General features: G+C 42.9%; 1 protein-coding gene across 2 annotated transcripts in view; it reads left to right on the forward strand.

Moving 5' to 3' along the window:
- Window positions 1-13195, forward strand: part of orc5 (origin recognition complex, subunit 5) — a 93654-nt gene that overhangs the window by 34760 nt on the left and 45699 nt on the right. For both annotated transcript variants that reach the window (XM_059987186.1, XM_059987187.1), the window contains exon 12: window positions 4890-4937. In XM_059987186.1, the coding sequence (XP_059843169.1) occupies window positions 4890-4937 (48 nt within the window). The remainder of the gene's footprint in view (window positions 1-4889; window positions 4938-13195) is intronic.

Below are 13195 nucleotides of genomic sequence, written 5' to 3' on the forward strand. Positions count from 1 at the left end.
GTTGGTTTGCAGATGTATGTAATTTTTAAATTTTTTACATAGTTGAAAATATTCTATACGTATTAAATGAATGAATTTAATGTGCCATTTATTAATCGTTTATACACATAAATTTACTATTTCCTCAAATTGTATTGTTTGTGAAATCCAAAATAAATAGAATTATGTTGTGCCAAATTTCATTGTTTTAGGAATGTTGCTCTATTACACAATAATATTAAATTTTATATTAATATCATATTAATAATATCAATTACTAGCTTTTAAATTTGAGTTATTACTAAATAATAGAAGCCATTGTGTACCCCCCATGTCTCTTGATGATGCTTTGGTCTCAGTATCTGAAGATGACGTGCGGGCTGCCTTCAAGAGAGGGAATCGAAGGAAAGCATCCAGTCCAGACAGAGTACCTGGCCGAGTATTGAAGACCTGTTCCGACCACTTCAGCCTCTCGCTGCAGCAGTGTGTAGTACTCACCTGTTTCAAGAATTGAAAAGAATATGAGGGGTTATTAAATGGCTATTATTCATTTTGTTGGATTGAGCCATTCCTGGCTGAAAGAGACTAGAATTTGATATTTATGCTAGGACCTTTGTCAAAGTGTGCAATGTGTGTCCCATCTAGTGAATCAGAGCTGTTTACATCATACAGAATTATAATTCTGTTCATCTGTTGTAGAAAATACATCTGTTATCAGTAGCTTGTCCAGATTATTGTGCTTTTATAATAATGCAAGTTTGTAAAAAAGTTTAATTTTCAAAATTAGAATTTAGTTAAAAATTACTGGAACTTAGCAACTTGAGCAGCATCTATATGTGGAGGCGGAGGAGCATATTGACCGAAAACATTGATAATTCCTTTTCCTCCACAGATACTGTTTGACCTGCTGAGTTCCACCAGCAGATCATTCTGAACTTCAAACTCCAGTGTCTGCACTCTCCCATGTCTTCAGAATGACATGGGGGAGCGCAAACCTATTCATAAAATAGGAAAGTTCAGATGTGGGAATATTGTTTTGTAACTGAAGAAATAAGCTGGGACACTTGCATTTTGAGCAAACACAGGAGCATGCTAAGGTTGTTTTACTTATTAGAGAACATTTTATTGGTGGCTAGTTACAGTATAATTTATGGAAGTGAAGTTCCCTATCTTTCTTAAATCATATCGAGCTTTCAAGTAGATGAAGGAACCAAGCAACGTAGGTGAAAACAAGGCTTCATTCCCAGATGAGCTCAGTACCCTAAGTCTATGTTTGCTTTGACCATCAAAACATGGAGGACTCTTCATGATCTCCCACATACCCAAAATACCCTGTGATTTCAGCCTTTAAAGCTGACGAGAAATCATCCTTCAGGAGGATAAACCCATGGAAAGCAACCCGTCCAGATGGGGTACCTGGCCAAGTATTAAAGATGTGTGCTGATCAAGTGGCTGGAGTGTTTACTGATATCTTTAAATTCTCACTTTGATAGTCTGAGGTACCCACCTGCTTCAAGCAGGCTTCAGTTATACCTAAGAAGAATGTGGTAACCTTTCTCAATGACCAAAGCCTCACTTATCCAACATCCTTTTTGTTGGAGTGCTTTGAGAGGTTGATGATGAAAATATCAACTCCTGGCTGAAAAACAAATTGGATCTACTCCAATTTGCCTACTGGCATAACAGGTCCACAGCAAATGCTATTTTATTGGTTCTTCACTTAACTCTAGGATATCTGGACAGCAAAGGTGTGTACGTCAGGATGCTCTTTATCGACTATAGCTTGGCATTCAATGCTATCATTCCCTCAAAACTAATAAATAAACTTCAAGATCTTGTCCTCAATGCATCCTTGTGTGTTTGGATCCTCGATTTCTTCACTTGCAGATCCCAGTCAGTTTGGATTGACAACTTCTCCACAATCTCTATCAGCACAGATGCACCACAAGGCTGTGTGCTTAGACCTCCTGTGTTAATCGCTTTACACTTACGACTGTATGACTAAGCACAGCTCCAATGCTATATTTAAGATTGCTGATGCCACTACTGTCATTGGCCAAATCCAAGGTGGTGACAAATCAGCATATAGCAGGGAGATTGAAAATCTGGTGCCACAACAATAACCACTTACTTAATGTCAGCAAGACCAAGGAGCTGATTATTGACTTCAGGAGGAAGAAACCAGAGCTTCATAAGCCAATCCTCATCAGAGAATCAGAGGTGGAGAAGGTCAGCAACTTAAAATTCCCCAGTGTTACATTTCAGAGGAACTGTCATGGGCCCAGCACATAAGTGCAATTATGAAGAAAACATGGCAGCACCTTTACTTCCTTATGAGTTTCAGTATGACATTTCAAACTTTGATAGAATTCTATAGATGTGTGGTGGAGAGTATATTCACTGGTTGCATCATGGCCTGGTATGGAAACACCAATGCCCTTGAACTGTAAGCCCTCCTGACCATTGAGCACATCTACTTGGAGCCCTGTTGCAGGAAAGCAGCATCCATCATCAGGGACCCCACCACCCAGGCTATGCTTTCCATTCACTGTTGCCATCCAGAAGCCGCCTTGCCGGACTAGAATGACCGAGATGGCCTGTTTCCATGCTGTAATTGTTATATGGTTATATCAAGAGGAAGGTACACGGTCCCCAGGACCCACAGCACCATATTGTGGAACAGTTATTTCCACTCAGCCATTTGAACCAGAGAGAACACAGCCCATCATTGAACTTTTCCCACAACCTATGTTCTCAATAATGATCGCCTGTTATATATTATATTTTTCTCTTTTGTATTTGCACAGTTTGTTCTTTTGCACATTGGTTGGTTGTTCATCCTGTTTGGTGTGGAATTTCATTAATTGTGTTGTGTTTCTTGGAATTACTGTGTACAGTATACCCACAAGAAAATGATCGTCAAGGTTGTATATGGTGACATATACAGTACTGTGCCAAAGTCTTGGACACATGTAAAAAAAATCTGTAAAGCGAAGCTGTTTTCACAAATAATGAAATGTAAAGTTTTAAAATATCAAACAATTTACTTTAAAGAGCAGTAAGTAATAAAAACTAAATCAAATCAATATTTGGTGTCTTTATCTTTATAACTCTATGAGTTCTCTTAGGTATACTGTAGAGCAGTTTTATAAGAAAATCGGCTGGTAGATTGCTCCAAGCGTCTTGGAGAACTTGCTACTGTTCTTGCTACTACTGTTCTTCTGCAGACTTTGGCTGTCTTGCTTGCTTCTGTCTCTCCAGGTAATCCCGGACAGCCTCAATGATACTGAGATCAGGGCTCTATGAAGTCCATACCATTTTGGGCTTCCATCCGGATACGGGTATCAATTATAACTGATATTTCAATGGCAAACTCTGCCATCTTCTTCAGGGATGATGAAGAGGATGGCAGAGCTTGTCATTGAACCGTTGGTTATAATCGATATCTTTACCTAGCTGAAAGCCCGAGATGAGTTTATTCGTCATATATGCTGGGAAAGCACTAGATACTTTTTCCATACCGTTTGTTGCAGAACTGCATTTTGCTAAAGATAATTATTTATGACCTTGGCTGTGTGTTTGGGATCATTTTCCTGATACAGATTGAGTTGGGACTAATCAGACAACTCCTTGATGGTATTGTGTGACGAATGAGAACCTGCTTGTACTTCTCAACATCAAGGATTCCATTAACTCTGACCAGATCACCAACTCGATTTGCAGAAATGCAGCCTCAAACTGGCAGGGAAACTTTACCGTGCTTCACTGTTGGCTACAGACACTCATCCATGGAGTGCTCTCCAGCTCTTCTACAGACAAACTGCCTCCTGTTTAAGCCAAAAATTTCAAATTTTGACTCATCAGTGCAGAGTACTTGCTGCCATTGTTCAGCACTCCAGTCCTTGTGGGTTTTTTTTGTGTAGGTGGGTCTCTTGGATTTGTTTCCACTTTGAAGGAATGGATGGCTTTTTGGCAGTAACTCTTCCATGAAGACCACTTCTGGACTGTAGAGGGGTTCACTTGGGTTCCATTTGTTTCTGTGAATTCAGAGCTGGTAACAGTCCTGGACTACTTCGAATTTAGAAGGGACGTCAATTTGATGTATTTCTTATCTGCTGCACTCAATTTCCATGGTCAATCACTGTGTTTCTGGTCCTCAGACATGCCTGTTTCTTTGTGCTTCTTCAGAAGAGCTTGGACAGCACATCTTGAAACTCCTGTCTATAATGAAATTTCTGCTTAGGAAAGACTTTGGTGATAAAGGATGATCACCTGATGTCTTGTTGCTGTGCTCACTCTTGCCATGGTGTAAGAATTGATGATTTGATGGTTCAACTGTCACACCAGCCACACCCTCACCTTTGGTTTGGTTCTCCATCACCCAGTTTGACTCTTTCTAAACCTGTTTTTGTTTCATTCAGTTGAGTTCATTCAACTCATCATGTCATTGATCATTACAAAGTAATCAAGTTTTTTATTTGAAGTGGTCTATTACTTATTATGTTAGTTTCTTTAACAAAATACTAAAACATCTCTGTAACATTTAAGTTTCTTTGGAAAATGAATATTTAGCTATCTACCACTTGCTCTTTTCTACTGACACACCAAAGCAGAAGACAAAAGAATAAAGTAAAACAAAATGTATGTAAAAAATCTATGATGCCTAAGACTTTTGCACAGTATTGTATATACTTTGATAATAAATTTACTTAGAACTTTGAATTAAGAATTGTTTTAGAATTACTCCAAAGCTGCTGTGATCACCATTTTAATTGAGCATAAATTAGAATCAGAATTTGAAAAAAAGGGTGAAAACCCAGTTTTTGCTTTTTATTATAGCTATCCAGTCACATTCAGCATATTGCAGATCAATCAAATGCTTGAACTTTTATCCCTCTTATTTTTTCCAGCATCATGGGAAAATTAAGAAAAGTTCCTTTTTGAAAAAGCATGAGAAGGTAAGTTGATATTGAATCTTATAGCTACTTGATCAATGAGATCTGAAAGCTCTTTTGAGGGATTTGCACTCACAGACAATTAAGCTGTAATGATACCATCTACAATTTCTTTAAGAATAAAAGTAAATTGCCTAATGCATTTCTTTCAAAAAAAGTATGCCTGTTAGAAATAAAAGATGAGTAGCTCTTCCTACGTGCTTGGTTTCATCATAACAGTTGCAGTCAAGAACCAATGCCCAAGAAGCTGCATTTATTTCATGTTGAGTTTGCCATGACCAAATTTAAATAGAATCTATGTCCTGAACAAATTAAGAGGAATTTTTTATTACAGCTTTATATCACTGTGTCTGCTTGTGATAGAAGATGTTATTAAGGGCAATTGCTCAGAATAGCCAGGTTTACTGTGACAAATGTCAAAGCAATTTTTCTACCACCAGTGACTCACTGGTGCAGTTCATCAATTCAGAGTTAATGGAAACTTTGAAGCAGGATGATGAGAGTAGAATGATTAATTAGATTTTGTCTCCCACTGATAAAACAAATGATCAAATAGGATCAAAACTGGCAAAAGGTATTATCTAGTTCACTTGAAGACGTGCATTGGAACATGCAACCAAAAGAAAATACAGTGAATTCTGGTTAATTGGGGCACATCGGGACCAGTACATTTTGGCCCAATTAAGCAACTGCTCCAATTAGCCAAAGTTTCATGGAAATAGTTACGAAAGTACATAAAAAAGAACATACCACCGTTAACTAAGTAACAAATGTATTTAAATATAATACAAATCAAATCACTGCTAAAAACTACTACCGTACCATAAAAGATAGAGAGGAGCTATAAGCAGGTAGACACTTCAGGGTCTCGGGAGACCGATAAGTGGGTAACAGTCAGGAGAGGGAAGGGAAAGAAGCAGATGCTAGAGAGTACCCCAGTGGCTGTCTCCCTTGACAATAAGTACATTACTCCTGTTTGAGTACTATTGGAGGAGACGGCCTACCTGGGGGAAGTAACAGTGGTCATGCCTCTGGCACAGAGTCTGGCCCTGTGGCTCAGAAGGGTAGAGGAAGGAAGAGGATGGCAGCAATGATAGGGGACTCTATAGTAAGGGGGTCAGACAGGCAATTCTGTGGAATCAGGAAAGAAACACGGACGGTAAGTGCCAGGGTCTGGGATGTTTCAGATCGCGTCCACGATATCTTGAAGTGGGAAGGAGAACAGCCAGAGGTTGAGGTACATATTGGTACCAACAGCATAGGTAGGAAAGGGGAGGAGGCCCTGAAAACAGGCAACAGGGAGTTAGGAAGGAAGTTGAAAAGCAGGACTTCAACAGTAGTAATCTCGGAATTAATGCCTGTGCCACGTGACTGAGTATAGGAATAGAATGAAGTGGGGGATAAATGCATGGCTGAGGGATTGGAGCAGGTGGCAGATTTCTGGATCATTGGGACCTCTTCTGAGGCAGATGTGACCTGTACAAAAAGGATGGGTTGCACTTGAATCTGAGGGGAGGTTTGCTAAGGCTATTGGGGAGAGTTTAAATTAGAATTGATGGGGGTGTGTGGGAACTGAACTGAAGTGATGGTGGAAAGGGAGGTTGGCTCACAAGTAGAGAAAGCTTGGAGACAGTGCGAAAGGGTGGATAAGCAGGTGATAGAGAATGGACACACTCAGACCGATGTTTTGAATGTGTCTATTTTAATGCTCGGAGTATTATGAATAAAGCAGATGAGCTTACAGTGTGGATCTGCACTTGGAGCTATGATGTTGTGGCCATTACAGAGACCTGGATGGTGCAGGGGAAAGAATGGCAACTTCAAATGCCAGGCTTAGATGTTTCGAAAAGGACAGGGAGTGAGGCAAAAGAGGTGGGGCATGGCACTGTTGATCAGAGATAGTGTCACAGCTGCAGGAAAGGTGGACACCATAGAGTGATTGTCTACTGATTGTCTGTGGGAGGAGGTTAGGAATAGGAAGGGGTCAATAACTACGGTGTTTTTTATAGGCCACCCAATAGTAACAGGGACATGGAGGAGCAGATAGGGAAACAGATTCTGGAAAGGTGTAATAATTGCAGGGTTGTTGTGGTGGGAGATTAATTTCCCAAATATTGATTGGCATCTCCCTAGAGTCAGGGGTTTAGATGGGGTGGAGTTTGTTAGGTGTGTTCAGGAAGGTTTCTTGACACAATATGTTGATAAGCCTACAAGAGGAGAGGTTGTCCTTGATCTGGTACTGGGAAATTAACCTAGTCAGGTGTCAGGTCTCTCAGTGGGAGAGCATTTTGGAGATAGTGATCACAATTCTATCTTCTTTACCATGGCATTGGAGAAGGATAGGAACAGACAACTCAGGGAAACATTTAATTGGAGCAAGGGGAAATATGAGGCTATCAGGCAGGAACTTGGAAACATAAATTGGAAACAGATGTTCTCAGGGAAATGTACGGAAGAAATGTGGCACATGTTCAGGATATATTTGCGTGGGCTTCTACATAGATATGTTCCAATGAAACAGGGAAAGTATGGTAGGGTACAGGAACTGTGGTGTGCAAAGGCTGTTGTAAATCTAGTTAAGAAGAAAAGAGCTTTTGAAAGGTTCAAAAAACTAGGTAATGATAGAGATCTAGAAGACTATAAGGCCAGCAGGAAGGAGCTTAAGTACGAAATTAGGAGAGCCGGAAGGGGCCATGAGAAGGCCTTGGTGGACAGGATTAAGGAAAATCCCAAGGCATTCCACAAGTATGTGAAGAGCAAGAGGATAAGATGTGAGAGAATAGGACCAATCAAGTGTGACAGTGGAAAAGTGTGTATGGAATCGGAAGAGATGGCAGAGGCACTTAATGAATACTTTCCCTCAGTATTCACTACGGAAAAGGATCTTGGTGATTGGAGGGGTGACTTGCTCCGGACTGAAAACCTTGAGCATGTCGATATTAAGGAAGAGGATATGCTGGAGCTTTCGGAAAGCATCAATTTGGATAAGTCACCGGGACCAGACGGGATGTACCCCAGGCTATTGTGGGAGGTGAGGGAGGAGATTGCTGAGCCTCTGGCGATGATCTTTGTATCATCAATGAGGACAGGAGAGGTTCTGGAGGATTGGAGGGTTGCGGATGTTGTTCCCTTATTCAAGAAAGGGAGTAAGGATAGCCCAGAAAATTATAGACCAGTGAGTCTTACTTCAGTGGTTGGTAAGTTGATGGAGAAGATTCTGAGAGACAGGGTTTATGAACACTTGGAGAGGCATAATATGATTAGGAATAGTCAGCATGGCTTTGTGAAAGGCAGGTTGTGCCTTACGAGCCTGATTGAATTTTTTGAGGATGCGACTAAACACACTGATGATGGTAGAGCTGTGGATGTAGTGTATATGGATTTCAACAAGGCATTTGATAAAGGTATCCTATACAAGGCTTACTGAGAAAGTAAGGAGGCATGTGATCCAAGGGGACATCTGTTACGTACCCTGTAACTGGGTCACTTACCAGCAAAGTTAGAGAGGTCCTTTGAAGTCTGATGGTACTATTTTTAACAGTGTTTATTGATAAAAATACACAAAAATAACATCGATGCAAACATACAGATAATATACGTCGTCAATACTAAATCTAAACGCGCGGGTATAATAATAATCAATAAGAAATAGCTCTATCGTTGTCTAGGGGATAATGTATTGTCAGATGGAAATATAAAAGTCACTCAAGTTCATTCAAGCTGCAGCTTTTGGCTGGCGAGAAAGACGGAGGTTTAACTTGCCCATTCCTTTTATGATGTCAATCCTTCGAGAGTCGTTGGGGGCCGATTTCCCCTTTGTTGTTAGCTAAAGCCGTGCTTCCATGGTAAAGGCCCACCAATTCCGAGGCAAATGGAAAAGGACGCACATGGGCTTTTCCACCGGCTTTCGCTATTACGCTGTTACAGGAGTTCTAGCACTTCTTCTGGTGCGTCTGAAGGGGCTGTTCCCCAGACCCTCTTTTATCCTGACTCACAGGGGCTCAGATGTCAATTGGGTTGGGATGATGCAATCCCTCCACCAACCCCCCCCTCGGTTCATTGCCTGGGGGCTTCAATGAATCATACAGTATTCAATACCCAATTCCGTCTCCAAGAGATAATGGCCGTTAACCGTGGCTTTGTCTCTCGGAGGCCCAGGACACATTCCAAACATTGAGGAATCTGCGTGTCTCTCTCTCATTTCCTGGGTCTCCTGACCCGAATCAATAGCGATCCTGCGATTCTCAAAAAGGAGGGGGCCACGGGCATAACACATTGCTTTGTGGATCTAAAACTGGCTTGCCCACTGAAGGCAAAGAGTGGTTGTAGACGGATCTATTCTGCATGGAGGCTGGTGACCAGTGGTGTACCTCAGGGATCTTTTCTAGGACCCCTACTCTTTGTGATTTTTATAAATGACTTGGATGAGGAAGTGGAGGGATGGGTTAATAAATTTGCTGATGACGCAAAGGTTGCAGTTGTTGTGGAGAGTGTGGAGGACTGTCAGAGGTTACTGCAGGACATCAATAAGATTCAAAACTAGACTGGACAGATAGAGTTCAAACCAGATAAGTGTGAGGTGGTTCACTTTGGTAGGTCAAATATGATGGCAGAATATAGCAGTAATGGCAAGACTCTTGGCAGTGTGGAGGGTCAGAGGGATCTTGGGGTCTGAGTTTTATAGGGCACTCAAAGCTGCTATGCAGGTTGACTCTCTGTTTTTTAGAAGGCATATGGTGCATTGGCCTTCATCAATCATGGGATTGAGTTTAAGAGTCGAGAAGTAATGTTGCAGCTACATAGGACCCTGTTCATACCTCATTTGGAGTACTGTGCTCAGTTCTGGTCGCCTCACTACAGGAAAGATGTGGAAACCATAGAAAGGGTGCAGAGGAGATTTACAAGGATGCTGCCTGAATTGGGGAGCGTGCCTTATGAGAATAGGTTGAGTGAACTCGGCCTCTTCTCCTTGGAGCGATGAGAGGTCACCTGATAGAGGTGTATAAGGTGATGAGAGGCATTGATCGTGTGGATAGTCAGAGGCTTTTTTCCAGGGCTGAAATGGCTAGCACAAGAGGGCATAGTTTTAAGGTGCTTGGAAGTAGGTACAGAGGGCATGTCAGGGGTAAGTTTTTTACACAGAGAGTGGTGAGTGCGTGGAATGGACTGGAGGTGGAAACAATAGGGTCTTTTAAGAGACTCCTGGACAGGTACATGGAACTTAGAAAAATAGAGGGCTATGGGTAAGCCTAGGTAGTTCTAAGGTAAGGACACGTTTGGCACAGCTTTGTGGACCAAAGGGTCTGTATTGTGCTGCAGGTTTTCTATGTTTCTATAAAAATGTGATTTAGTTCCTAAAATTGACAGAGGAATTCCTACAGTGTATGTTGCTGCATTCTGTGAGCAGAATCATCTGCAGATTAATGTGAAAAAGACGGAGCTGGTGGTGGACCTGAGGAGGGCTAAGGCACTGGTGACCCCTGTTTCCATCCAAGGGGTCAGTGTGGACATGGTGGAGGATTACAAATACCTGGGGATATGAAGTGACAGTAAACTGAACTGGTCAAAGAACACTGAGGTTGTCTACAAGAAGGGTCAGAGCCGTCTCTATTTCCTGAGGAGACTGAGGTCCTTTAACATTTGCTGGACGATGCTGAGGATGTTCTATGAGTCTGTGGTGACCAGTGCTATAATGTTTGCTGTTGCTATTGCTCTTTTGGAAGAGGACAGCGAGGCTTTGAGAGGAAGTGCGGCGGTGGCCATTTTTCAAATTGTCCAATTGCGCCTCAGATCGGAGTTCTGAGAGGTGGGACTGCGCAGGCGCGTGAAGGAGGCCTGGGAAGGCGGGAAGATATAAAAAGGAGAAGACTGAGTAAGGTAGTTCTCTTTTGGAAGAGGACAGCGAGGCTTTGAGAGGAAGTGTGGCGGCGGCCATTTTCAAATTGTCCAATTGCGTCTCAGATCGGAGTTCTGAGAGGCGGGACTGCGCAGGCGCGTGAAGGAGGCCTGGGAAGGCGGGAAGATATAAAAAGAACGCAGCCTTAAGAAGCGGGCAGCTTCGTTTGCGGACAGCGGAGTGCGCCGGGAGCAGAGTGTAGGGCTTGGGCTCAGGGGGCTTAGGCAGAAGAGGGCACAGTAGGCTTATCTTTTAGTTCTTGTTATTGTCAGTTATTTGGGAAGTATGAGTGTGAGGGCAGCTTGTTGTTCTTGGTGTCGGATGTGGGAGGTCCTGGAGTCTCCGAGCCTCCCGGACGTCCACATCTGCGCCAGGTGCGCCGAACTGCAGCTCCTGAAGGACCGAGTTAGGGAACTGGAGCTGCAGCTCGATGACCTTCGCCTGGTCAGGGAGAGTGAGGAGGTGATTGAGAGGAGTTACAGGCAGGTGGTCACTCCGGGGCCACGGGAGGCAGATAGATGGGTCATGGTCAGGAAGGGGAAGAGGCAGGTACTAGAGAGTACCCCAGCGGCTGTACCCCTTGACAATAAGTACTCGTGTTTGAGTACTGTTGGGGGGGACAGCCTACCTGGTGGAAGTGACAGTGGCCGGGCCTCTGGCACAGAGGACAGCCCTGTAGCTCAGAAGGGTAGGGATAGAAGAAAGAGGACCATAGTAATAGGGGACTCGATAGTCAGGGGTTCAGACAGGTGGTTCTGTGGAGGTGATTGGGAGTCCCGGATGGTAATTTGCCTCCCTGGTGCCAGGGTTCGGGACGTTTCTGATCGTGTCCAAGATATCCTGGAGTGGGAGGGTGAGGAGCCAGAGGTCATGGTACATGTGGGTACCAATGACATAGGTAGGAAAGGGGAAGAGGTCCTGAAACGTGAGTATAGGGAGTTAGGAAGGCAGTTAAGAAGAAGGACCGCAAAGGTAGTAATCTCGGGATTACTGCCTGTGCCACGCGACAGTGAGAGTAGAAATGGAATTAGATGGAGGATGAATGTGTGGCTGTGGGATTGGTGCAGGGGGCAGGGATTCAAGTTTCTGGATCATTGGGACTTCTTCTGGGGCAGGCGTGACCTGTTCAAGAAGGACAGGTTACACTTGAATCCTGGGGGGAACCAATATCCTAGCGGGGAGGTTTGCCAGGGCTACAGGGCAGACTAAACTAGTAAGATGGTGGGGGGGGGGGGCGGGAATCCATTTGAGGAAACTATGGGAGAGGAGGTTAGTTCACCAGTAGAGCAAGTAAAGAGACAGTGTGTGAGGGAGGAAAGGCAGGTGTTAGAGAAGGGATGCGCTCAGCCCGAAGATGTAGGGGAGAAGAAAGAAATGGATAATAAATTTGAATGCATTGTTAGGGATGAAAAGAGAGGAGGAGGTGGAGAGTATCTTAAATGTATCTATTTTAATGCTAGGAGCATTGTAAGAAAGGTGGATGAGCTTAAAGCGTGGATTGATACCTGGAATTATGATGTTGTAGCTATTAGTGAAACTTGGTTGCTGGAAGAGTGTGATTGGCAACTAAATATTCCTGGATTTAGTTGCTTCAGGTGTGATAGAGTAGGAGGGGCCAGAGGAGGAGGTGTTGCATTGCTTGTCCGAGAAAATCTTATGGCGGTGCTTTGGAAAGATAGATTAGAGAGCTCCTCTAGGGAGGCTATTTGGGTGGAATTGAGGAATGAGAAAGGTGTAGTAACACTGATAGGAGTGTATTATAGGCCACCTAATGGGGAGCGTGAGTTGGAAGAGCAAATGTGTAAGGAGATAGCAGATATTTGTAGTAAACACAAGGTGGTGATTGTGGGAGATTTTAATTTTCCACATGTAGACTGGGAAGCTCATTCTGTAAAAGGGCTGGATGGTTTAGAGTTTGTGAGATGTGTGCAGGATAGTTTTTTGCAACAATACATAGAAGTACCGACTAGAGATGGGGCAGTGTTGGATCTCCTGTTAGGGAATGCGATAGATAGGTCAGCTGACAGATGTATGTGTTGGGGAGCACTTTGGGTCCAGTGATAACAATAGCATTAGCTTCAATATAATTATGGAGAAGGACAGGACAGGATCTAGAGTTGAGATTTTTGATTGGAGAAAGGCTAACTTTGAGGAGATGCGAAGGGATTTAGAGAGAGTGGATTGGGTCAAGTTGTCTTATGGGAAGGATGTAATAGAGAAGTGGAGGTCATTTAAGGGTGAAATTATGAGGGTACAGAATCTTTATGTTCCTGTTAGGTTGAAAGGAAAGGTTAAAGGTTTGAAAGCACCATGGTTTTCAAGGGATATTAGTAATTTGGTTCGGAAAAAGGGATGTCTACAATAG

This window comes from Hypanus sabinus, chromosome 13 (assembly GCF_030144855.1).
Source record: "Hypanus sabinus isolate sHypSab1 chromosome 13, sHypSab1.hap1, whole genome shotgun sequence".
Taxonomy (NCBI): Eukaryota; Metazoa; Chordata; class Chondrichthyes; order Myliobatiformes; family Dasyatidae; genus Hypanus; species Hypanus sabinus.